At 42.6% G+C, this 27,705-nt stretch overlaps 1 protein-coding gene across 2 annotated transcripts in view; it reads left to right on the plus strand.

Moving 5' to 3' along the window:
* DGUOK (deoxyguanosine kinase) overlaps positions 1-27,705 on the plus strand; it is a 36,292-nt gene that overhangs the window by 7,560 nt on the left and 1,027 nt on the right. Inside the window, exons 2-5 of one of the 2 annotated variants that reach the window (XM_079791828.1) lie at positions 3,278-3,390; positions 14,556-14,743; positions 18,716-18,863; positions 25,127-25,242. In XM_079791828.1, coding sequence (XP_079647954.1) covers positions 3,278-3,390; positions 14,556-14,743; positions 18,716-18,863; positions 25,127-25,242 — 565 coding nt within the window. The remainder of the gene's footprint in view (positions 1-3,277; positions 3,391-14,555; positions 14,744-18,715; positions 18,864-25,126; positions 25,243-27,705) is intronic. The other variant, XM_079791829.1, reaches the window with a different exon arrangement.

The raw sequence follows: 27,705 nt of genomic DNA on the forward strand, positions 1-27,705 counted from the left end.
GTTGGCATTCCGGGTTTTGTGTGTTTAAATGGCATGAGTCGGTTTCTGAGAGTCCTGACTGCTTTTATTTATTTATTTACTTTCTTTGTGTCTGACTGCTTTTAAATGAACTAATAGTGTTGATTTGGGAGGTAAAGTTGGCACTCCCTAACCCGTAGGGCTCTTTCTTTCCAATGCAGCAGTTTCTTACATAATTGTTTTTAACTTGAAAAAAAATTAAATAATAATCACTCAGTGTCACCCAACTAATAAGTACCTTCATCTTTCATATTAATTAACATAGCTTTTCAGCTGAATAGCAGAGACCATGTTTCAGATTTAATCAACAACTTGCAATCTAAATGTTGATCATCTTTGCCAGATATTTTAAAATAGGGGCTACGTCAGGGCAGGCAAGTATCTGATAATATCAAACTCAACCAATTTGTAATTCCTGCCCCTCTTAGGTGCTCCATGGCAAGCACAGAAGGTTTTATTTAGTAGTCTAGTATGTAGTTTCGGAATCTATATATTTCTTGTTTGATTCCACTGCCCCAGTATAGTAGGGATTTGGTGTGAGTTAGAGAAGTCCTGAACTTATGGAAGAGGTGGGACCTTAGACTTGGTAAGGGAGAGGATTTAGACACAGGTCTAGAACGGGGGAAGGCATCTATTCACTGACGTGTGGGAAGAGCAGAGGCTGAGTAAATGTGCAGAAGTGGTGACGGGGCTGAGAGAGGAGCATGACTGTACAAAATGCATAGATTCGTGTTGTTTGTTCCTGCCCTGTGTTTGCAGAGAGGAGTTGGGGTGGTGTGCAATAAATGTCACATTGGATGTGTGGGCTCTTCTGCTGAGACATCTCTTCACTCCTGTCAGTAGCCATGAGTGGCTGATAAAATTGGCTGGAAGGGCGTCTTCCTCTTTTCTCTGGGTTCCATTTGGGTTTTTTCTAAGGGTAGAACTCACTTGAGAAAAATCAACTTCAGTAGAGGAGATTGAGTTCCAAAAGCACTCTTAAGGTTTTATTTTTTATTTTTAACCAATGTGGGTTTTAGAGGGAGCTAAAATTAATAATGTTTTAAGTGTTTTATTCATTCAGTCAGCTCATTAGGCGAGGCTTTGGTTCTTGCCCTGGAGGAGCCCCATCTTCTACCTGGAGAAATGCAATTACAATGTCAGTAATGGAGTCTTACCCAGCATGCCAGGGCAAGCACAAAGGAGGATTAGCTAATTCAGTTTAGGGGTGTCAGGGCCAGAAAGGCTTCACACAGGAGTTAAATCTAAGCAGATTCTTGCAGATGGAGTTGGAGTTAGGCAGCTGAGGAGAGAAGTGTACCAGGAAATGGGGAAGCATGTGCATAGTCACATTTGCCGAGCACATGGCATGATTGGAGTAGTAAGGAGTTTGGTCCAGAGGGAGCTCAGGATGGCTAAAGGGAAGCTGAGGCCAGAGAGATGTATGCAGGGGCTATTTCATGATGTGTCTCATAGGCCATGCTGTGGGGTTGGGTTTTGTCATGAAGGCACTATGGAGCTGTCAGAGAGTTTTAAGCAATGTTATTCTGTGTTCACTGTGGCTACAGTATGAATGGTGGACTGAAGAGGGCAAAGCCCGAGGTGGAGAGGCAAGAAATGTTGAGAGCCTGATCTTGAGCGGGAGATGGGGAAATTAAAAAGGCAGGTCCAAAAGCACTTGGTGGCCCCTTGAGGTTGGGCAGAGGAAGTTCTGACAGTGAGTGGATGGTGCTGCCATACCTTGAGGTGTGGAATAGGAAAGAAGTCAGTTTGGTGGTGAAGATAATGAGTTCATTTAGGTAACAGATTGACTTTGAGGTGTTTGTGGGCCATCCAAGTAAAGATGTCTGGAGGGCTCTTAGTGAAGTCCGGAGCTCAGCAAGGTGTAGGCCAAATGTTGGTGTAAATGGGAAAAGATTTGAATGTTGTGGTACTAGGTTGATTTAATCTCGGAGGTATTTCTCAACGCATCTGCTACTTTCTACGCCTCTCCCATCACCTTGGTTCAAGCTACTGTTGCCTTCTAACTGGTCTGCCTACTTTCATATCTGTCCATTCTTACACAGCTGGCAGAGTGATCTTTTAAAAATGAGTCGGAAATTTGACATTTCCCTGCTTAAAACCCATCATCACTGACTTCACATTGTATTTAGAATAGATTCAAATTTCTTACAATGGCTCCAGGCCCTACATGACCTCGCCCCAGCCTGCCTTTCTGCCTCTCCACACACATATCTTGAGTCACACTTCTCCCTCACTTAATCATACCATAGCTGCACTGGCTTCTTCAAGGTCACATATAGACTTCTCTTCTGTTTTACTGTACGCCTAGTTCTTTCTCTTTTCCCATGCTGCTCTCTGCTTAGGATACCGATCCTCTACCCTTGTTCTGGCTAACTCCTTATCTTTCAGGTTTTACCTCAGATGCTTTTCAGAGCCTTCCCTGACCTCCTGAGCTATATTGGAGCCATCCTGCATTTTTCTTATCTAGCACTTAACACACTTTGTTATTAGTTCCTTGAGTGTTTGTTTAATATCTGTCTCCATACAAGTTCTATGAGGGCAAAGTCCATCCTGTGTTTACCATTATACCCCCAGTGTCAGACAGTCCTGAGCATTCGTCAGATTTGTTGAATGAATAAGAGTCATAAATTATTCTGGAAATTTTGACACTTTCACAGAATAAATAGGACTGTGATTGAAGCTTTATTACAGCTGATTTCATCAGCTTTTGACAGTCTATTACATTTTTAACTCTCATTAAGTACTCTTTGCTTCTGGGAGGTTGGGACAGTAAAACTTCAAATCAAATGTTAGGGGTATTTTTCCTCCCTGTTGCCTGCATTCATAATGGTGACTCTGGCCCTCGCTGGTTTGGCTCAGTGGATAGAGCATTGGCCTGCGGACCAAAGGTTCCCAGGTTCGATTCCGGTCAAGGGCACATACCATGTACCTTGGTTGCAGGCTCCTCCCTGGCCTGGGCCTAGGGCCCGTGCAGGAGGTAACCAATTGATCTGTTTCTCTCTGTCTTTCCCTCTCTCTTCCACTTTCCCTAAAAATCAATGGAAAAATATCCTCAGGTGGGGATTAACAAAAACAAAACATTGTGGTGACTCTGGTTAGGGTGGCCTTGACCCATTGTCAGTCTGACAGTCTGCTGTTGAGTTTTGAAATTAGAAAAACTGGCAATGGTTCCCTTAAATTGGGCAGAATTTAATAGCCGCCTTTTCCTTCAGCCCTGGTTTGGGAAGTGTCCCAATACATGCTGTTTGCATTGCAGCTGTGGGAAAGTCCACCTTTGTGAAGTTACTCACGAAAAGGTACCCAGAGTGGCACGTAGCTACAGAACCTGTAGCATCATGGCAGAATGTCCAGGCAGCTGGCCCGCAAAAAGTAAGTTTTCAGTTGTGCGTAGTTGGCAGGCATGGGTGAGTAAACTAATCATAATAATCTAATTTGCTCTGCGTAGGTGAAGTAGCCCAGTTTGAGTCTCTTTTTAAAAATATCTTCCTTTCAGAAAGCAGACCACGTATACCAGAGAGGATATGACTTGTTTGAATATGTTTAGCTTTGATTTTTGTGGTTTTTACATGTCTGCATAAGTGACTGCTTCTGTTCTGTGTGGTTTCCCAAAGCATGTCCAGCTATTCTGGCTTTGAAGATTAATTTTGTCATTCCTACCCTTAAATATATTACTGAAGCTGACCATCAGGATTAATAGTTAATTATAGTGATTTTAACTTAATTATGAAGTCTTAAAAATTGGAAAGGACCTTAGAGAGCACCTTGACACTCTTTGAATCAATACAGATATAACTAACATTTATAAATCACATACTGTGTACCAGGCGCTATATTATGTTATGCCAAGCACTGTACATTTCATTTATGCCTCATGGCTTAGGCATTTGTATTAGGTCTACTGCTTTCGGAAAAGCTATAACGTTGGTTTCAACACCAGCCACATCAGTGTGAGTAAGGAAATAGCAGTTTGGACATGAACCTTAGAGGTAGCGAGGGCGTGGCGGCACCATGCTTCAGTTGCCACAGACCCCTGCAGCCAATGGGAACATTCACTGAGTGGCTCATTCTGGTGTTTAACAACTGTTAGAAAGTTCTTGTATGAACCACTTTGCATACCTGTGACTCTGAGTCATTGGTTCAAGTTCTGCCTCTTAAGTCCTTTTAGTTTTTCTACTTGGCATCCCTTCATATAGTTGAAGGCAATGATTTGTCTGCTCTTTCTCCCCTTCAATTCTTGTCTCTTTCAAGCCAAACACCATTTTCTTCCAGACTATTCCTCATTCTGAAGTAACTTTGTCTAGGTGATGAGCTCCAGTTTGTTAGTTTTCCACCTAGAATTTACTAACAGTGGTACTCAGAGCTGAACAGGACATTCTGGATATAATCTAAATCAGTGGTTCTCAACCTTTCTAATGCCGCGACCCTTTAATACAGTTCCTCATGTTGTGGTGACCCCCAACCATAACATTATTTTCGTTGCTACTTCATGACTGTAATTTTGCTACTGTTATGTAAATCGTAATGTAAATATCTGTGTTTTCCGATGGTCTTAGGCTCTACAGCAGCGGGCGACCCTGCTAGCGGTTCTGAACCTGTGGGTCGCGACCCACAGGTTGAGAACCGCTGCTGTAGAGCCTAAGACCATCGGAAAACACAGATATTTACATTACGATTTACATAACAGTAGCAAAATTACAGTCATGAAGTAGCAACGAAAATAATTTTATGGTTGGGGTCGCGGCGTTAGAAAGGTTGAGAACCACTGAAAATGGTCTACAATATCATAGAACTTGTTCTGGGTGCCATTATTCCAACTCAGGATTGTGTTACCTTTTTTAGCCTGGCACATCATGCATAATGAGAATATTTGTTTTTTAAATTGTCTTTTTGTGTTTTGTGTGTATTTGTGTGTTTATGAAATTAACTTCCATTTAGAAAATAAATTATGTATCTTTTTCTGAGTATGCCACAGGTCGCCTATTGTGGGATTTAAAAATATGTCCACACATTGTTTGATACTCTTCCCTTCAAGACATGAATCTTAACTCCCTCCTTTAGTGTGGACTAGACTTAATAACTTGCTTCTAATGACTAGAATGTAGCATGAATAACAGAGTATGATTTCTGCAGTGGGCCATAAGAGACATTGTATCTTTAGTCTTGTTCTCTCTTAATCACTTTTGGCTCTGGGGATGCATCCCCTCTTGTGAAGAGGCCCACACAGCAAGAACTGAATCCTGACAACAGCTTTATTGAGTGAACCTTCTTGGAAGTAGATCCTTCAGCCCTAGTCAGGTCTTCAGATGACTGTAGCCTCAGCCAGCATCCAATCTAAACCTCATGAGGAACTCTGAGGAAGAACCACCCAGCTAAGCTGGCTCCCAAATTCCTTGCCCACAGAAACTGAGATAATGAATGTTTTTGTTTAAGTCACCAAATTTTGGCATAATTTGTTATGCAGCAATAGATAACTAACACTCCCATAATGCCATTATCCAGAGGTAAAAATAACATTTTGTCCTTTTAGATCTTTTCCTACAGAGAAAATGCATATATTTACATATACTTATATAAATATATAAAACATATGCATTTACTCGTTTTAAACAAAAATTGTGATTGTCACCTTCACATCACTATATACAAGGTCTTCCTTTCATGGTAATACCATTTTAATGGTGGCATATACTGCAATAATATATTCTATTATTTACTTATCTGGTCTTTTTTTAATATTTAATTTTCTTATTTCTCACTATTATAAGTGTTACAGAGATGAATAGCCTTGTAGCTACATCTTTATTCTTTTTAATAGCTAAATTTTTGTGCCTCCTTGTATTTTCTTAGGATAATCTAGAACTGGAATTTTGATATACAAAAATTATGCAATTTGTTGATACTTTTGTTATAATTTCCAAAATTTTCAGTCGAAAAAGTTGTATCAATTTCCTTATGCTTTCTGCAACACTGGATATTATTCTTTTTCATCTTTGCTAATGAGCATGGCATTAAAACGGTGTGTTGTTTTATTTTACATTTCTTTGATTATGAATGAACTAAACATCTTTTTATGTTTATCAGCTGTTCTTTAGTGAATTCCCTATTCAAGCCTCTTTGTTTTTTTTTGTTTTTTGTTTTTTTCGGGTTTTTTTTCCCCCCTTATTGAGATCTTTTCAGTTTTGTAATGGCTTTCCTAAGAACTTATATCATATGTTAAGTATCTTAATTGTTGTATACTGCTACTTTCCCTAGTTTGACATTTTTTAAATCTTTATATGTGATGTATTTTGCCGTTTAATACTTATAAGTTTTTATGTTCTCAAATCTGTCTTTTTCTTCATAGTTGCTGCCTTTGATGTTAAAGTTTAAAAAGAACTCTCACAGATCAAGATTATAACAAATGCACTTATATTTCTTACTCTTGCTTTTTTGGTTTTACTCTTTATGTTTATTTTTAAAGTTATAGGGGTCTAGGGAGTGCCCTTCTACTTGCTACATGGGATGCTGCCTGATTCATGATTGCTAATAAAGCCAGTTAGATCTTCAAAAAACAAAAACAAAAATTATAGGAATCGAATTTTCTCCAAATAGAATTTACTAGTCCCAGTAGTATCCTTGTTTAGTTTATGCCTAAGTGGTTATACATTTTGTTGTTATTGTAACTGGGATCTGTTTTCCCATCATCTTTTTTAACCCGTTTATTGCTTTTTTATTTATTATTTTAATTAATTAAATTTATTGGGGTTACATTGGTTAATAAGGTCATACAGGTTTCAAGTGTACATTTCTGTGATACATGATCTATATATTGCATTGTGTGCCCACCACCCAAAGTAAGATAATCTTCATCACCATATATTTGGCTCCCTTTACACTACTCCCGCACCCCCCCTTCCCTCTGGTAACCACCATACTGTTGTCTGTGTCTATGAGTTTTATATTCCACATATGAGTAAACTCATATGCCTCTTAGCTTTTTCTGACTGACATTTCACTTAGCATAATATTCTCAAGGTCCATCCTTATTTTCGCAAATGGCAGTATTTCATCTTATGGCTGAGTAGTATTCCATTGTATACATGCACCATGTCTTCTTTATCCAGTCATCTATTGAAGGACACTCGGTTGTTTCCATGTCTTGGCCACCATGAATAATGCTGCCATGAGGTGCATATATCTTTGCAAATAAATGTTTTGAAATAGTTTGATATAGTCCCATTCCTTTATTTTTGCCTTTACTTCCCTTGCATTGGGGTCAAATTCAGAAAATCTCCTCTAAGATCAAGGTCCATAAGTTTAGTGCCTATGTTTTCTTCTATGTAACTTATTGTTTCAGATCTTATATTTAGGTCTTTTATGAATTTTGAATTAATTTTTGTACATGGGGACAAACTGTAGTCTATATTCATTCTTTTGCTTGTGGCTTTCTCATTTTTTCCAGTACCATTTATTAATGAGGCTTTCTTTCCTCCTTTATAACAATTTGCACCAATGAACTAAACATCTTTTTATGTTTATTGGCCATTTATTAGTATTCTCTAGGAATTCCCTATTCCAAACTCTTGGGGTTTTTTTCTTTATCAAGATCTTTACATTTTTGTAATGGCTTCTTTGTCAAAAATTATTTGCCCATATACATGTGGTTTTATTTCTGCTGCATTCCTATATACTAACATTGAAATTTCAGAAAAGAAATGAAAACAACAATTTCTTTTGCAATTGCAACAAAAAGAATAAAATGCCCAGGAATAAAATTAACAAAAAATATGAAGGACCTATAGTATACTGAAAACTGCTAAGCAATATTAAAAGAGATCGAAAAAGACACAATGAAATCGAAAGATATTCCATGTTCATGGATTAGAAGAATCAACATACTGGTAACCACCATACTATTGTATTGAGATTTTCAAATTTAATACAGTAAAATTAATACATGTATTCTTTTATGTATCTAAAATTACTTTTGTATCTAAAATTCTAAAAAGTAATTTTATGTATCTAAAATTACTTTTGTATCTATAATTCTAAAATTCTAATGTATCTAAAATTACTTTTGTCTAATGTTGCTTATTTGAATATTTTTGGGAGGGATAGATTTGATAGATTGTTGTCTATTTGCCTTGTTTTATAAAGACCTAATTAATGGGTTTTATTTTTTAACTAGAAGCCCGGTGCATGAAATTCATGCACGGCGGGGGGTTGTCCCTCAGCCCAGCCTGTACCCTCTCCAATCTGGGACATCCCTCTCACAATCCAGGACTGCTGGCTCACAACTGCTTGCCTGCCTGCCTTCCTGATTGCCCCTAACCGCTTCTGCCTGCCAGCCTGATCACCCCCTAACCACTCTGCTGCCAGCCTGGTTGATGCTTAACTGCTCCCCTGCCAGCCTGTTTGCCCCCAACTTCCCTCCTCTGCCAGCCTGGTCACCCCTAACTGCCCTCTCCTGCAGGGTTGATTACCTCCAACTGCCCTCCCTTGCAGGCCTGGTCCCTCACAACTGCCCTCCCTTGCAGGCCGGGTGCCTCCCAACTGCCCTCTCCTGCTGGCCATCTTGTGGTGGCCATCTTGTGTCCACATGGGGGCAGGATCTTTGACCACATGGGGGCAGCTATATTGTGTGTTGCAGTGATGATCAATCTGTATATTATTCTTTTATTAGATAGGATAGAGGCCTGGTGCACGGTTGGGGGCCAGCTGGTTTGCCCTGAAGGGTGTCACAGATAAGGGTGGGGGTTCCCTTGGGGTGTGGGGCGGCCTGAGCGAGGGGCCTGTGGTGGTTTGCAGGCCGGCCACGCCCCCTGGCAACCCAAGGGGAGGCCCTGGTATCTGGAATTTATTTTCCTTCTACAATTGAAACTTTGTAGCCTGGAGCGGAGCCAAGCCTGGGGCTCCAGCAGCCATTTCTGTGGCAGTTAATTCACCTTCTACAATTGAAACTTTGTAGCCTTAAGCGGGTGAGCCCGGCCAGGGTGTGCGGAAAGCTTTGCTTCCCCTGTTGCCGCCAGCAACCCTGGCCTGCTCTCTCAAGCTCCATTCTGCCGCCATTTGTTTGAATTTGTTTACCTTCTATAATTGAAACTTTGTAACTTGAGTGGAGGCTTAGGCCTGCAACGGCTATGGAAAGCTTGGCTTCCTCTGTTACCTGGGAAACCTTGCTCTCTGTGGCTGTAGCCATCTTGGATTGGGGTTACTTTGCATACTCTCCCTGATTGGCTGGTGGGTGTGGCTTGGCTGGTGGGCGTGGCTTATGTAGCGGAGTGATGGTTAATTTGCATATTACCATTTTATTAGAGAGGATTCTATGAGGGCTTGTAGTATTGTTTTTGACTTTACATTTATTTGTTTCTTTCTCAGTTTCCTATATTTTTAAAGTTTTTTGGTTTGAATGATTAGTTTGTGTACTTTTCCTTTTTTCTGCTTTAATAATAAAAGCAGTTGCAACTGAAAATATTTTCATCAGATAAACTTTGGCCCTGTCTTCTAGATTTTGACATTCACGATTTTAACTGAAATTTCTAGAGTTTATAATTGTAGTTTTGACTTATTTTTTTGTCCAAGAATTATTTTTAAAATATTTTACATTTTCTGAGTAGATTTTGTGTGAGCATTCTTTTGCTATTCTAATTTTGTTATGATTAGAAAATGTGGCTTATATAGTTTCTAATTGAGAGAACTTACTGAGATTTTCTTTATGGTTTATGTATGATCAGTTTTTATGTATGAGCAATTTTGGTCAATGTGTGGAGTTTGATGTGACATATTTTGTAAATTCTAAGATGTCATTGATCATAAGACACAATGAATTTAATAACCCTTCTATGGAATACTTAAAATATCTATTAAGTTTAATTTAGTGAACATTGTAAGATTCATCCCAGTATCAGATATGTGAAAAAAATGATTTCGAGTTTTATTCTCCATGTTCTCGTTTTTGGGATCTACTTTTTATATTCTGAGAGAAATATGTTATTTAAAGCTTTGTGCTTTTATTGCGTTTTGTCCATTTCTCATATTTTTAATTGTCTTTGCTTTATATTTATACTGTATATTTGAATGCTTTATCATTCCATGTAAAAAGATTCATGACTTCTTTGTGGAGTCTTTACTGGTTTATTAGTATTTAAAAACTTTTAGCATTTAATGCTTTTTTTCTTTTTTAAATGTTTTTGTTGATTTCCGAGAGAGAAAGGGAGGGAGAGAGAGAGAGAGAGACAGAGAAACATCAAATGATGAGAGAGAATTACCAGCTATCCCCTGCACACCCCCTACTGGGGATCGAGCCCACAACTTGGGCATGTGGGAATTGAACCGAAACCGCCTGGTTCATGGATTGACACTCAACCATTGAGCCACACCAGCCGGGCTAATGCTTTTTTCTTAGTACAATTTTGCCACATCTTTCTTTTTATTTGCAACTGCTTGGTGGATTTTTCTGACCATTTGTCTTTAACCAATTTGTCATCTTAATTTAGGTTTTTCTTGTTTTAGGTGTTTCTTTTATGAACAGGATTTTTAGTTTTTATCCAATCTCAGAGTTTGCCTTTCCTGGGAAATTTTCTCTTTTATTATGATTATGTCTTATTTCTGCCACCTTATGTTGTGCTTTCACTTCCTTTTTTTTCTTTTTGCTATACTTGAAGTTTTCTTTCATTTTTCTCCCCTTCACTTATATGACAAATTTACTGCTTTTATTCTACCATAAACATTTAAATTTTAAATATATACATGTTTAAACCTACCTATCAATGGTAATGGAGTCTCTGTGAAAGAAAAAAAACCTAAACGTCTACTACTTAAAAATAATTTTTTTTATTGATTTAAGAGAGGGGGAGAGAGATAGAAACATCAATAATGAGAGGTAACCATCGATCGATCGGCTGCTTCCTGCATGTTCCCTACTAGGGTCTGAGCCCGCAACCCGGGCATGTGTCCTGACGAGCAATCAAACCTTAACCTCCTGGTTCATAGGCCAATGCTCAACCATTGAGCCACCTATTAGACGCCTAGGCTCTACTACCTTTTTATTACCGTTTTCTCCATGCTCTATCCACCAGGTATATTGAAATCAGCTGAAATTTTAGAGCTCTAGAATGTTTTTACATTGTGAAATTTCTCTTTTAACAGTAGAAATTGGCATTAAACTTTACAACCACATGAAAAATAGTTACTTTATACTTAACTCTGCTCTAGCAGTTGACCATTGACTACTGTTTTCTCATTATCACACCCTCCCATTTCTTAAATCTTTATTTTGATTAATGTTTTAATTGGTTGAAGTATATTTCAGAGAAAGTTTTGTTTTGTTTTTTAAGAAAAGATATGTGGGTGGAATAATTTTTGAGTGATTGTCTAAAAATGTCTTTCTTTTGTTTAGGTTTTTTTGTTTGTTTTTATCAATTGTTGACATTTTGCCAGGATAGGTCCAGGTGTGTGTGTGTGTGTGTGTGCATGCAAGCTGTATATCTATATATATAAAAGCCTAAGCGACCGTTCAACTGGTAGCTGTGATGTGCACTGACCACCAGGGGGCAGATGCTCAACACAGGTGTGGAAACATGGAACAGACTGATGAATCTCAGAGGAAAGGGGGGAGGGTGGGAAGAGATTAACCACAGATCTTCTATGCATACTAGAGGCCCAGTGCACCAGTGCGGTCCCTCGGCCTGGCCTGCAGAGATCGGGCCGAATCCATGCACCAGGCTTCCGACATTCCCCACGGGGTCCCAGATTGCGAGAGGGCGCAGGGCCTCTAGTATATTTATAAGGTGTCCCAAAAGAATGTGTGCACACTTAACAGCTGATAGCTCGATTGATGTTTCTCTCTTTTCAGATTTAACCCATTGGAATTAATTATTCAAAGTGTATATACAATTTTTTTTGGACACCCCATATATATAAAATCTTTTCTGGTACTCAGTAAATTTCTCTGGTGAAAAATCTGTGTCTCAGAAAATTTCTTTAGTTTTTTAAAGAAAATTTTTAGGGTAACTGATCAGGTTTTTTCATCTGATCAGTTACTTCTGACTATAACTCCGAGTTGTACCATGATTTTAAATTTTATTTCTGTTCTTACATACCTAGAAACACAAAGGGTTTCTATTAGACAGTGATTCTTAGTGATGGTGAAATTTGATGTGCAGGAGACACACACCTCATGAGGAATGGTCTTTTCTGTAGGTGATTCTGTTGTTGTTGTTGAGGGTTGCATTTCATCTCTCTGTATTGGGCTCTTGTCACATGAGAAGAAAAATTGTTTCCTTGCTTGGGTAGCTTTGTCTGATCTACATGTACTGTAGAGTTGCAGATCATTTTAGCCCCTGTTTGAAAAGTTGTATGATTCCCAGTTTAATTAATTGCTTGAGATGAAGCACAGGTGGCATTACATGTTGATGCATCTTTTCAGAGTAAAGAAAGAACAAGAAAAACCAATCCTACCACGATATTGCAATATACACTAGCTGTCCTTCTTCTGACCTTCATGCATGCCTTTTCATTTTTCATAATTTTCTGCCCCCCCCCCCCTTATTTTAGAGAGAATTTATTGAGCTGATACTCTATATGACATTCAGTCATCAGGTTTACTGCAGTCTTCATTGGGTGTTTTGTTTTGGAAATTGTATTTTTCTCCTCTAAGTCTAAGAATGTTCTTTTCACATTGCTCCTTTTTTTTTATTTTTTATGACAGCCTGTTTTTATCAATGTGGCCATCTCTTGAATCTCAATGAGATTCTTCTGTTTTTTCCTGTTCTTGGCAACAGCTGTCTCCTAAGAGGCTGCTTGTCTTGAGCACACAGATTGATCCTCTCCTTTTAAATTGCTGAATATTTTTATATCCAATGATTATTCCTATTTGTTTATATGTTAGAAATGATGTTTGCATTTGTTCTGTAGCTTAAATGTTTCTTTCAGAAATTATATAGCCTCTGTGCAGTTTTTTGTTCTGGAACAGTCTCCCTTTGGTGGCCCAAAGCCTGCTGGTGGAATAGACCCCTCCCAGTAAGCCTAATACATCTGTCAGCGGAGCGCCCCACTCACTCAGTGGGCTTCCATGCCGGCTCAGCTCTGTGCCACACCACAGGCTATGACATCAGAGACTCCAGTTGATTCGGATTTGTTCCCCTGCTTCTACCTCCAGCTCTTAGCCAGGGACTGCTTGTCAGGCTGGTGTGTGTTGTGGTTTGGGGGACAGGAAAGACAGGAGATCATTTTGTGATTCACTCTGCGCTACATGTATTGCTCCTGCTTAAGCTGGGACCCTTTTTGGAATGTAGGGATGATAATAAGCCAAACTAGACCACTTGTGGTTATCTAACCTTTTCCCCCTCTTGTATCGTTATCTCTACCTGAAATGCTTTCTTCTTAATCTCCATTTCCGTCTATGAAAATTCACATATTATTCCACATAGCTTAATGCCACTTTTTCCCCCAGAAACATCCTCAGATTCCTTCCACCATAAGTGAGCAGCCCTTCATCACATGTTCTGCCTTATATTCTAGCTCTTTATGTCCTTGCCACCCTCTTTCCTTTTGCATTGTGAGCTCCTTGAGCTTGGGAACCATGTCTTGCTTGCTCCTATATGGAGAAATATTAGAATGAAGAAGTTAGAGGAAGCCAGGTTTGACATCTCATTCAGTACTTACTCACCATGAGACCTTGGACAAGTGGATTTTCTCCTCAGGAAAATGGACATAAAAGTATACCTACCTCACGAAGCTATTCTGAAGATTAAATGAGATAATATAGCATAGTAAACATGGAAATAAATCTTAGTTATATTTTCTATATTCCTTATAGCACGTAGGTCATGTAATGCCTCATTCACATAGGCCTTCAGTTAATGGTGACTGAGTGAATTCGGATCCAGAATGCTTTGTGCAAAACTCACTTTTGCCCTGAGTCATGCCAGAGCTCAGGAAAGAATCCAGGGCTCCTGAGTGCCCCACACATGCCACCTGCATGTACCGAGTAAGTGGGCCCTTCATAAAGTCTGTGGAATGGAGAGAGAGAGAGAGAGAGAGAGGGGGGGGGGGAGGGAGAGGGAGAGAGGGAGAGGCAGGCGGGGGGAAAATTCTGTTTGGTTGGTGGTATTGTCAAGTCAAGTCATCACTTGCTTTCTTCTCTGGGTTGAAGTTTTATAAAGAAATAGTCACAAAGGGAGGCAACAAAGTGTTACAATAGTAAACATTGTTTCCAAGTATAGTTTTAGATGGTTGTTGACTATTAACTCCCCCTCAGACAGACTCCACAAATCCATCAATCAGTAAGTACTGCTCTAATTCTATGTGTGGTCCTTCCTCTGCTCTTCTCTGGTATATTGAACAGGACATGTCATCTCCCTCTATCAGATTCTTGTCTAATAAAGTAGGAAAATCTCTTCTTTAATTATGTAGCATTGACTAAAGGAAGCCTTTGTAATTGCTTCTCGCATTGATTATTAAACCTGCTGGGGGGTGGGGAGAAGGTAAAAAACATGCCTTCTAGGAAATTCTCTCTCTCTCTTTTTTTTTTTTTTTTTTTAATTTCTCTCCAGGTCATCAGTACTCCAAATCCCGGAAACTTGCTGGATTTGATGTACCGGGAGCCAGCAAGATGGTCCTACACATTCCAGACATTTTCTTTTATGAGCCGCCTAAAAATACAGCTGGAGCCCTTCCCTGAGAAAGTCTTACGGGCCCAGAAAGGGGTGCAGATCTTTGAGAGGTCTGTGTACAGCGACAGGTAAGACCCTGAAACCGCCCCCGTCAGGAGCCCCACGCTCAGTGCTGCATGTTTTCTCTTCTTGCTCAGACTGCACCACTCTGGTCATTGAACATTGAACTTTAAAAAGTCGTTGTCTTTTTAAAGACAACACTTTATAGATTTGTTCAGACTTACAGTTCCACAGGGCTGTCATATATATCGAGAGAGGAAATTGTATTTTTCATAAACTACATGCACTAAATTTCCCACATTGCCGCTGATTATTTTTCCTATTCTTTTTTGGCACGGAGGCCAGCTGGTAGATACCTAATAAAAACATTACATGTTAAAAGGCACAGAACAGACAATTAAGCAGTGTGGGAAACAAAAAAAGGAAGCAGTGTGTGCTCTAGGAAACCAGGTGAATCAGTGGTTGGTCGTTACTTTGAAGAAGAAAGCAAGCAGAATTAAAAATATGTGTTTCTAAAATGATGGGAGAGAGATATGCATCCTTTTTTTATTCTTCAAGGAAGCATTTCTAAAAAGAAATAGCACAACTGTGAAATTGACGTCTGTTTTGGATTTATCCTTCTTTGACCCCTTGTTACGTGACAGGGCTTATAGTGCTGGCCGAGTCTATAATGGACGTACACTGCCTATGTCAGGTCACGGGAAGGGCATTGCCCTGACCACCTGAGGGAGTGAGGTGTGGAGTCACTTTTAATGAAGGCCAGCAGCTAACGTGGGAACTCAGCTCATCTGTTCCAGAGGAGGCAGTCCATCCAGGCTCCAGAATTCCTGGCTGTGCCATGATTCCAGGCTGCGACTTAAGCCATTTGGAGACAAGCGAGGGTGCCTTGATCTAGATACTGCTGTTTTGCTTTGTTTTGTTTTGACCTGAGGCTCTGAATGACCTGTGTCCGCGTGCAATGGCGGTTTAAACTTTAAAGCATCATGGTCTATCTTCAGCCCCTTTGAGTTATCAAAATGGAAAATGCTGCAGTGTCATTGTCCAGTCACTTCTGAAGACACTGTTGGTTACCCTTTAACTCCAAGTTAGACAAACTAGTTCTACTTTCCAGAGCTCCGTAAAGCCTCCTGGAGGGAAAAGTAAGGGCATGTTTGTTAATATGATGTGATTTGTTTTAATGTTACCTAAAATCACACAAGATACGTAAAACAAATCCTGTGGGCTACGCATTCCCTCTCTGTGTACTGCAAGGGAGAGCCTACTCTTTATAAAAGCTAAATTTGTGAATTACAAATGGTTGGGCCCTAGATTTTGTGTTTTTTTCACCTGTTGGGTATACTGCTTTCTATTTTCCTCTCCCCTCTCTCAAGCCGTGCCTCCTGGACTAGGAAGATGAGTTGCATAGAACCACCTAGGTTACTTGGAAATGTACTCACCATCATTTCCAGCCCTTTAGTGAGGTAGGCATATGAGAGACCCCTCAGAAATAGAAATATGCTGTTTAAAATAGATCCAGAAACATAGAAGCATGGAACAGACTGTGGAATCTCAGAGGGAAGGCAGGAGTGGGTGAGTGCATAGGAAGAGATCAACCAAAAAATTTGTATGCACATATGCCTAACCCATGGCCATAGACAATAGGGTGGTGGAGGCCTGGGGTGGGGGGTGGGGGCGGGCAATAAGTGGTCAGTGGGGGAAAAAGAGGGACATGTGTAATACTTTCAACAATAAAGATTTTTTTAAAAATAAATAAACATCCTAAAAAAGAGAAAGAATTATTTTGTTAAGAAGCTACAAGATCTTACCGTTTACTTGGAAGAGATGAGAATTGATTGCAATATAGGCAGCTACCACATCCTAGATAACCTCTTCAGAAGGAGCATTTTTGAGAAGGAAAGGATAACTAATTACACATTCTAGTCCTGATGGTAATTTAGAGCCTTTTCACTCTTAAACATTCATTCATGTGTGCATTCATTCAGCACAGATACATCGAGTGTCGCCTGGGGGCTGCAACAGGGAGCAAAACACACCTCCCTGCCTTCACAGCGACCTTAGTCTGACGGGGCGCTCTGAGACTTCACATGTGGTGGCATGTTATGTGTGTTTCAAAGGAGGAACACGGGTTGTTTGGGAGAGTGGATGACGGGGAGGAAGAAATCGGAATCTTTTCTGTTCGAGTTGTGAGAAACAATAGCATGTGGTTTTAGAGCAGGTTCTTAAGTTGACTCTTGGCAGCCCCTCCATTGAGGCCGCAGTAGTCTTCTCCCCTTAGCACTCAGCACTGTGCCCTTCCACCCCCCCCCCCCCCACACACACACACACACCCCCACCCCACCCCCGTCAGCACTGGCTTTGGAAAAATAAACAAGTGCTCATCCTCAGGAATGGGGAGGGCCCTTTTATAGGGCTTATTAACCGAAAGTCAGTTTCTCTCTATAGATCTTAATTTCCATGTTACCTGTGAAGAAGCTGAAAAGATTTTTCACAAATTGAGTTATAGAAGTCAGCTCTTTTTACCTTTAGCTCAGCTCTATCTAAAATTCCAGCTTTGTTTTGTTTTGACCTGAGGCTCTGAATGACCTTGGAAGAGTTGACCTCTGGAACTCTCCAATTGGTTTCTTCATAGACTAGCAAAGAAGTAGTTGCAATGATGGTTAAGATGCCTTGAATACGAGGTGCCATTCACTCCTCTAAGTACTTGTGAGTTATGTACAATCCTCACAACTCTGCGAGTTAGGTTCTACTGTTCTCTCTTTTTAAAAATAATTATTTTAGAAATCATATTTGGTTTCAGAGAGGAAGAGAGAGGGAGCGAGGGATAGAAACATCAGTGATGAGAGAGAATCATTCATCAGTTGCCCCCTGCACACCCCCTACTGGGGATCAAGCCCACAACCTGGTCATGTACCCTGACCAGGAACCAAACCGTGACTTCCTGGTTCATGGGTCGACTCTCAACCACTGAGCCACACCGGCCAGGCCTCTACACTTCTCTCTTTAAACAAAGGAAGAAACGGGCTGAGAGAGTTGAATGATATGCCCACAGTGACACAGCTAGTGAGTTTCCGGAGCTAGGATCAGACTCGGGAATGAGATTCTGCAGCCCATTCCCTTAATCACAACACACAGCCATGCAGTGTGTGCTTCCCCGAGCCATTCATACACAAGAATTCTTGAATTTCATTTTCTCAGAAGTGGCCCGTTGCTGAGCGTTGCCTTAGAAACTGCAATTCATTGTTTGGGGTGTAAATTGTGTTTTGTATCAAGATGCCTGAGATTTGAAAGCAGAATTGACCCTTCTGAAGCCATGGTTTCTGGTTAGCTCTGATTCCCTATTTACCAGATGCTCCTTTAGTAAGTAAGCAAGGGGCACAGCTAGTTGATTTTTAGCTTTAGCTTTCTTATATCTAAGAGGCTCAGCAACAGATGAAACAAGGAAAGAGCTCGTGTACTTTGGAGGAAAGTCTGCTTCGTTGGTAATCCCGCAGTTAGTAGGAAATGCGTCTCCTGCTTCATAGGTGATGCCACCTGTGGAGATCCAGCCCCTTCTCCACTTCTCAGCTAAACAGCAGGCCGGCTCAGCAGCCTGGAGACGCAGAAAGCCCTCAGTCTTTAAGTGACTTGTGGTGGGTGCTCTATGCTAGGTTGGCTTTTGTTGGGGGGCTGCTACAGTAATAATGAGGAGACCTCAAACGTTTGAGTATACGTGCACCATTTGCCATATGTTCTGACTGGTTTCCGGCAGGAAAAGTGCTTAGCGACCAGTGATAAATACACTCTTCCAGGCCCCTTCCGTGGATTCGTCTGGAGAGCTGTGCGTTGGGCCTCTAAAGTCTAAATGCTATTTCCCATCTCAGTGTTGAGCAGGAGGGGGATATATGTTAAAAATCCAGATTTCTTCAAAATTGAAAAGGGTTAAGTGGTTTGAACAGACGTGGAACAAGTTGGTTATTGATTTTTCTGCTTTTTTCTCTCTTTTGCCCATTCCATTTCCCGTTCTTCTCCCCTCCCGCCACCCCACTTACATTTCCAACCAGGTATATCTTTGCAAAGAATCTGTTTGAAAATGGCTCCCTCAGTGATATGGAGTGGCATATCTACCAGGACTGGCATTCTTTTCTCCTGCAGGAGTTTGCCGGCCGGCTCCAACTACACGGCTTCATCTACCTTCAGGCTACTCCCCAGGTAATGCAGAACCCAAAGCCTTTGACTTAAAGGCCATATGAAACATAAGAGGAGATGTCCCCTAAGCCCCTGATTTATTTCCCGGTTGGAGAAATTAGACTGTGGGTATTACCTGGAGCATAGAGAGCGGTAGGTAAACCCCCTCCCATTCTAACATCCAGTGCCCCATTTCCCGCAGGCTTTCTGCAGCAGAGGGCTGAAGCAATTGACTGCATAGAAAGGGTCTCTCTTGATGTAGCAACAACGTAGAGCAAGAGGGGCGTTATCTTTATCACCCAGGGTTTACAGGTTGGACCCTCCGACCAGGTAACCTATAGCCAATTGCCTCCACTTTCCCCTCCCTCTGTGTAGGTCTTGGTGGTTTTCTGAATGGGATGTGGGGAGGAAGACGACGGTTTCCTCACCTCATCCTGGTACTGCCCTGATCTATAGCCCCGTCTTGAGCCTTGAGGATACTGCCGGTAAGGCAGGATGGACTACAGAAGTTGCTTTCCGTGATTCTCTGACTTGGACCATGGAGCCAGCCTTGCACAGAACAGGGTAACGTCAGAGAGGGAGCACCAAAGTCTCTGGAGACAGCAGTGATCCTTGGCCTCTGCTGACTGGCAGTGACCTTGGGCAGCCCCTGGAAACCTTTCCCTGGAGGTTCTTGTCTCTTAAATCCAGTGGCTCAGACCAGCAATCTCTAAGGGCTTTTCTGGAGTGGGATTCTGAATCAGACAGGAGGTTTGCTTTTAAAAAATATATTTGTATTGATTTCAGAGAGGCAGGGAGAGAAAGAGCGAAAGAAACACCTATGATAGAGTTATCGAGGCAGGAGGTATTTTTGAGATGTGTTGCTCTCAGCCTTTGAGACATTTTTGTAATGTATAGTCAAGTTCCAGATAGCCCACAGAGTCTTAGGAGGGAAAGCTTTCAGGCTGGAGGCCTTTTTTCTTAGAGACAGGACTGAGCCGTGTGGACAGGAGGAAGCCTGAGAGCAGGCTGAGTAGGGTCCGAAAACAGGTGGGAGAGCCCCATCGCACAGGCTCGTTGGAGCCAGAGAGGAGAGGACCGGAAAGAAGGAAAGGACTCACCTCGCGAAGTGGCAGCCAGGAAAGAGGCAAGGAGTGTGATGGGACCAGATACTGGGGCCTTTGTGTCAGGAGTTTCTGGAGATTGTGATGCAGAAACTAGATCATAGAAGGAAATAAAGAGATTCCACAGAAATAATAGGGCCTACGGTTTAAAGTGAAACTGCACTAAAGATTCAGTGAGGCCACAGGGCTAGAACCTTCAGTGATAAGAAGCTGAAATTAGATGCACTCATTGCTTGTTGACTGGCTGGGTCCCATTTATGTGACTTCTCTCAGTCCTCATTGCCTGCGAGTATTAATAGAAGAGGTGTGTTATGGAAGTGATTATGCTTGGGTGGCGGGCTAGGGGATTGGTGTCGGTGATTAGGGGAAAAGAAGACCCCTGCCAAAGAGGATGGCTTCAAGTAGCCGAGAATGGGTTCTCGGTGGGAGGAAAGTCCTGGTCCCACGAGGGCTCATGGCCAGGACCAAGGAGGAGTGAGAGGCTGTGGACTTGGGACTGAGTGAGAATTGTGGTTGGAGTTTGAAGGGGTGACTAGTAGGAGTTTGAAAGGGTTTCTGGTAGGAGTCGTGAGATGGCTGGCTGCAAGAAGCAGTGGGCTTTGGGGCTGAGCATGAGCGGGATTGAGTGCTGACCTAACCTTTTCCAAGAGAAACAGCTTCCACATAATGAGCTCAGTGCCATGAAGACAGTATTGGTGACAAGGAAGCGGGTGGACTCACGCCTGAGAGTGGACCAGGGCGCTTGGCTAGCTGCAGAGGCTTTGTTTCTGGGGAGTTGAGGTTGGTCTGGGACCCAGCAGGGAAAGCAAGAAAGGCTCGCTCCCTTATTGTGCGCCCAGATGACTTTGTGGGAAGGGCAGTGATGTGGACGGTGGTGGTGACCACTGTTACGGTGGTGGCGTGGCTGATACACCTTTTTGGAGAGGCTAATGGAGATATTTCAGCTGGGGAAGAATGAGGGGAGTTGAAAGATTATTGCAACCTAGTGGTAGAAAAAGAAAAATAGTTCAGTTTGTTTAGAGACTTGCTGGGGATTTTGGTGCTGATTTGATGGCATTGGAGTCAGGGACCCAGGAATTCTGATAGCCTTTCCCTGAATCACCCTGACCTCTCCTATGAGATTAAGAAGTAACTATATCCAAGAGAAGAGCGGAACAGAGGTTAAAACATCCATGTGAAGAGCTGCACAGTGATCAGTGTTCCAGTGCCGAGCCCTGTAAATATGAGCTCAGAGCACAGGAGATGGTTCTAAGTAGGGCCTTTTGCTCCTTTCCACCTTCTCCCCTAAATGCCAAAAAGCAAGCAAGCCAACAATAAAATAAAATAAAAAACAACCCACACATTAGAAGAGAAATGGCTGGGCCTCAATGCCCCCACCCAACCCCATGGACTCAGGAAGAGAGAGTGCAGCCGGCCAGTGTGCCTCAAAGAGCCGGGCCCTGCCTGGCACTGTTCACATGGAGACCGCGTGGAAAGGCTGGGGCCGGGGCACCTGCGTTTGGGAAGCACAGTGGGCTGGCCCACTAGCAGTCACCATCAGTGTCTGCCTCTGCCTCCAAGCAGTGTAAGCAGCAGCTTTTCCTGAGGGGTGGAGGGTGAGGGGACGTGGGCCAGATGGGCAGAAGGGTCCCGCCCAAGCTCATTTGAATACACACTACCTTTCCCATTTACATTCAGGTGTGTCCTCCCCATGGGGCTGAGGTGAAGAGGGACCAGACTGAAGCACTTGTTTGTGCAGGATTTTTTTAAAGAATTTTTGTAACTATGTCAGTAAAGCAAGAATTATGCCAAATGCTCAAAATAGTTTACCTAGACTTCTGCAGGAAAGAGTTTGCTCTGTTAAAGCAAATTAATAGTCAAAAGGGAAATGTTAGCCTTTTAATAGGAGAGACCTTAGCATCAGTGTTGGCCTGCCAGTAATGAATGAGTAAATATAGCTTTTATAAAAATTGCTCTGCCCTTGTGTATAATTGAAAACATAAAGTCACATTTTTAAAAATATGCGTTTTCATGAATTCTGATAACATTTTTTTCTCAGAGAGGAAACTTAGGGAGCTTTGCTATGTTTAGAAATCCTGAAGCTTACCTTGCTGGTGGGCATTTAAGTGGTTAGCCTCTAAGGAGGCAGTTTGGCAGTGTATACTAGCAAGTACACATGCCTTTTGACCTATTAATTATGCTCCTTGGAACTTACTCCATGAATATACTCCCACATGGGCAAAATGTCTCATATTCAAGGCAGCATTGTTTGTAAAAGCAAGTTAATGGAAACAATCAAAGTGAACAGAATATATAGTAGGACACCTTTTACATATATATTTTTAAAAAAGATATATGTATATATATATGTGTATGTATATATGGGGTAAGAATACATATGTGTACAATATTTCTGAAAGTATAAAAAAAGTCAATAACATTGGTTGTCAGTGGGGTGGAGAACTGTGTAGCTGGAAGTCGGGTGTAAAGCTGTGTGATCGGGGAGGGAGGAGAATAAGGGGAAATGTCTTGAAGCTGTCGGCTGTAGGGTGGGAATGAAAGGGCAGAAAGATAAAAGGAAAAGAGGCAGGTTCAGAGTGAAGGAAAGTAGGAATGAAAAAGATAAAAGTAGGAGAAAAAGGTAAGTGGATAGAGGGAGACTACGTCAGATATTAAAACATTAAATGAACACATGCAGCAAATACTTATTGACCTCCTACTCTGCCAGGCCCAGGGCTCAGCCCTGAACAGGATGGACTCTGGCCTGCCTCCTGGGTTCCCCCCCCGCAAGCCCCCCATCCCCTGTCACTGTGCCATGGGAGCACCCTGTGCAGACCTCCCCTGTCACCCGACACAGCCAGATTGCCACTGTGTTTGCCCAGGGCCTGGCACAGCCGCCGGCTCTCGGTGGTGCTCAGTGAGCTGGTACCAGAGATAAAGGGGGAGCTCCTGCTCCTCCCAGGAAACACCTGTCGGACTGTTGGAGCCCAACTGCTCTCTCCCTTATCTGACTGCGGCACCTCAGTCCTCACCTCACAGTTGGGCACTTGAGTCCCTATTTTGCATGTTGTTTTCCTTGTTATATAACTACATATAGAATTCCCGGTACAAGGACTTCGTCTGAGTTTGGGACAATTATTGATTCAGGGAAGAGGGAGAGACCAGAAGGCCTAAGTTCTAAAAGTATTAACATGTTAGATCTGTCTCTGTTAATCAATTTGAAAAGTTGGACATAAGATTGTGAATGAGATCTGTGTATGTGACTTTGTCTCCTTAGAGCAAGCACGTCAAACTCAAAGGCTAACACGGGCCAAATAAACAAGGTTTAAGTTTAGGTGGGCTGCAAAAAAGCAAAAGCTTCAATTTTCATAGAAACATAGGTTTATTTCAATAGAGACATGCTGAATACAAAGGGCTGAAATAAATGAGTAATCGTTAACATAAAATAATAGAACATTTTAATAAAAATTAATATTTTTTTCTTGAACATTAACTTACCAGACACTGAATAACTGCACAAATTAATAAGTGTAACGCAAATAAACCTATTTTTCTTGTTCTCTGAAAGCGAAATATTTCCTGTTGCACACACCAAACAAGTCAGTCCAAGACTAATGACGTGGCCATCGGCTGCTAAAATATTTGCTGCTGGTATGAGTGGAGAGAAATTGTGCGCCTGCGCATAAGGCGCATAAGGGAAATGAATGCAACATGATTATAGTAACCAGTCATTAGCGAACGTTGTAGTTCGTTATTAATAATCATGTGTAACAGGATATTGTAAAAAATACGAAATTTTTCTTAAAACGTTTCTTACATACCATTTTATTGGCTGGGCCACAAAAATATTCGTTGTGGGCCACAAGCTTGACATGCTTGCCTTAGAGGGACAATAGGACAAGAGGGAAACAGCAGAGACGACGTCTTTGGGAATGTTGTGCACTGTGTTTGGGGATAAAGTTTACATTTGGGGATAGGTTTTTTAAGTGTTTGGAAGAGGGCAGTCCTGAATCAGTGGGTTAATCCACCTGTCCTTCCAGGACAGATGACACTGAATGATGAAATGTTTGCCAGGCAGAGAGGAAGGAAGGCAGTTTAGGCAAAGCAGACATTTGGAGCAGAAGCGTGGAGGTGTGAAAGAGCGTGGTCTGCCTGCAGGCGGGAGTGCAGCTCTGGCCGAAGCAGTGAGTCCAGGAGAGGAGCTAAGGAGGTTGAGAGTGGAGACATAGGAGAGGTGCCCAGACTCCAGGAATGGCCTGTGACAGGTAAAGAAGGTGACATTCTCTGAGCCATTGTGCTTCAAACTTTTCTACCGTGTGAGAGCAGAATGGAAATAGCACACTCTGGAAGGAGGGAGTGAAGGAGAGTTAGTCCCAACCCCTTCCCCCCTTTTTTGTTTTTTTTTTTGTGTGTTTTTTTTTGCTTTTTATCTGACCTATGCAGATTTTGCATTCTGCTGCAGTGAGTGTTTGCTATTTGAAAGAGATGTTTCCGATTACTTATTCTTTCGTAAATATTTTGCTACTCACACCTACTTGAACCCAGGGTTGGTGGCCGTAGGTAGGCAGTGAGGAGCCTGTGAAGTGTTTTAGGCAAGGAGGGGAAGGCCATTATTTTGGAGTCCTATCGAAGAGAGGACTGAGCGACAGACTAGGAGGAGAGAACAGCTTTGACTAGGAATGTGGCATGCTTACCTGGGTGAATCCTCACAGCAACTTGTGGGAGAGTGGAGGTGCGGAAATGGAAGCCCACAAAGATTGCACTGCTAGTGCATGTGGAGGCAGGAACTTTATCCTGGACTTTCTGACATTGAGTAAGGCCTGGGCCCTTCCCATACACATCACCGTCTCTAGGAGGCAGAGAGCCAGAAGGCTCTTGTAGTTCAGGTGAGAGGTGATAAGGACGTGACTGGGGTAGAGAGAGAGAAGCCAGGAGAGAATGAACTGAAGAGAGATTAAAGAACACGCAGTGACTCCCTGGATGTGGTTGGGAGGAGGAAAAAGAAAGGGGATTCCAGATTCATGGGTGAGTGATGTTTGCCCTTAACCTGTGATTGAATGAGAAAACAAGACCACAGGAGGGAGGTCTTGGCTTATAGTGCCTGTGATAGGAAGCTTGAGTGGGTCTGAGAGTCCCCCAAGACTGCATCATAACAGCCAAGAAAACAAATGAGCTCAACGGGGCCCGGGGATTATTATCTTTTAGGTTTGTTTGAAGAGACTACACCGGAGGGGCAGGGAAGAAGAGAGAGGAATTGAGCTGGAATATCTTGAGCAGCTTCATGGTCAGCACGAGGCCTGGCTTGTTCACAAGACCACCAAGTAAGTGGAGGAGAGAGCCGCAGACAGGCCTGCCTCTCCACAGTCAGCCCTGCAAATACAGTTCAACATGCAGCCGCATAGGAAGGTTCAGAATGTCCTGGAAGAGGTTGGAAATGTCTAGCATTATCAAAGTCAGAAATCTAATACTGGGTGTAATCTGTATATTCCAAGAGACTTTATTAGATCCTATTTCCCCAGCTTTCTGTTTTTTTAAAGTTCCACTGGGTTGAACATGGTGATTGGTGATGATGAAATAGCTGGCTCAGGGTGAAGGGCTAAAAAATTTTAGAGAAATTAAGTTGACATTCCTAGTTTTGGCCTGTCCTCCTTTCAAGTGTGGTATGCTGTCCACTTAAAATGTTTGGGGCTCTCAAGAATAAAGAGAAATTTTAGCCTTTGTCTTTCCAGCTGATTTTATTGAATTTTTAAATGACTAAATGGTATTTCTTTTCTTTTTTATCCTCACCCAATGGTATGTTTATTGATTTTAGAGAGTGAGGAAGGGAGAGAAACATTAATGTGAGAGAGAAACATTGATTGGTTGCCTCCCTATACACTCTGACCAGAGATCGAACCCACAACCTAGGTGTGTGCCCTGACCAAGAATTGAACTGGCAACCTTTTGGTATACGAGATGATGCTCCAACCAATTGAGCCACCTGGCAAGGGCTAAATTATATATATATGTTTTTATCAACTTTTTTAGAGAAAAAGGGAGACGAAGTGACAGAGGGAGGAGGGGAGGAGGGAAGGAAGGAGAGAGAGGGAGAGAGAGAGAGAGAGAGAGAGAGAGAGAGAGACATCAATGTGTGAGAGAAACATCAGTCAACTGCTTCCTGTATGTCCACTACTGGGGATCAAGCCCACAATTCAGGCATGTGCCCTGACTGGGAATCGTACCAGAGACCTTTTGGTGAGCCACACTGGCCAGGGCTAAATGATGTTTCCTTAGGTGACAGGATTTTTTTGCATCCTGGTAACAATTTAAAACATATTAATTGGTTTATTCATTATTTATTTTACTTTTTATTGAATTTATTGGGTTGACATTAGTTAATATATTTATACTAGAGACCCAGTGCATGGGTGGAGTCTAGCTGGCCTGGCCCCAATTGGCACATCGGGGCCAGGCCTGTCGGGAGGAGGAGACGGGGGCAGGTTGGCCAGCCAGCCCACGCCCCCAATTGGGGTGGGGAGGCCGATTGGGGGCGGGGCCGGCTGTGGGGAGGGGCTGTGGGTGGTGGGCCGGTCAGCCCTGCCCCTGAATGGGGTAGGGGGGCTGATCAGGGGCCAGCGGCCTGGGGAAGGAGACATGGGTGGTTGGCTGGCTGGCCCTGCCCCTGATCGGAGTGGGGGGGGGGGGGGGGCGGGGGTCGATTGGGGGCGGTGCTGGCTGGGGGAAGGGGCTGTGGGCCGATTGGGGTGGTAGGGGCCCATTGGGGGTGGGGCCGACTGGGGGAAGGGGCCGTGGGAGGTTGACCGGCCTGCCTCGCCCCGCCCCCCAATCGGGCCGGTTCACTGGCTGCAGTGGGCGTCATAGCGACCGGTTGTTGCAATCCTTACGGGGTTCTGTTTTTTATATATATAGATAGGTTTCAGGTATACAATTCTACAATACATCATCTGTATATCATATTGTGTGTTCACCACCCCAAGTCAAGTCTCCTTCCATCACCATTTATCCTGCCTATATCCTCTTCTACCTTCCCTAACCCCTCTTTCCCTCTGGTAATCACCATACTGTTGTCTGTGTCTGAGGTTTTTATTTGTTTGTTTGTTTTGCTTAATCCCTTCACATATTTCACCCAGCCCCATATGAATTTTTTTTTTAAATATATTTTTATTCTTGATAGTATTACAGATATCTCCCATCCCCCCCCCCCCTTAACCCCCTCTTTCCAGCCTCTATCCAGCCCTCTCCCACCTCCAACCCGGTCTTCGCCACCCTATTGCCTGTGTCCATGGGCTATGCATATCTATATATATAAAAACCTACGCGACCGTTATGACTGGTCCACTGCTCGACTGGTTGACCAGTCCTTATGACGCGCACTGACCATCAGGGGGCAGACGCTCAACGCAGGAGCTGCCCCCTGGTGGTCAGTGTGCTCCCACAGCCAACCTCCTGTGGTTCCTCCCCCCCCCCCCCCCCACTTCCCCGGCCAGCTGGCCCCAGTCGGCCCCAGTCACCCTGATCGGCACTGGGCGAGATGGCCCTGATCGCTGTCCAGGCCAAGGGTCCCCACCTGTGCACAAATGCATGCACCGGGCCTCTAGTGCATATATAAGTTCTTTGGGTTATCTCTTCTTGTCCCCCAACCCCACATTGATGTATGTTCCATGCCTCCACGTGAATTGTTTTAAAACTGCTGTTTACATGCCATTTCATTGAGGAACCATGTGACTTTAGTTCTGTTCTCTGAGTTATTAAGAGGATATGAAGCTTGGCTCAGCTTCCTTTTT

Source organism: Cnephaeus nilssonii (assembly GCF_951640355.1).
Source record: "Cnephaeus nilssonii genome assembly, chromosome: 15".
NCBI classification, from domain to species: domain Eukaryota; kingdom Metazoa; phylum Chordata; class Mammalia; order Chiroptera; family Vespertilionidae; genus Cnephaeus; species Cnephaeus nilssonii.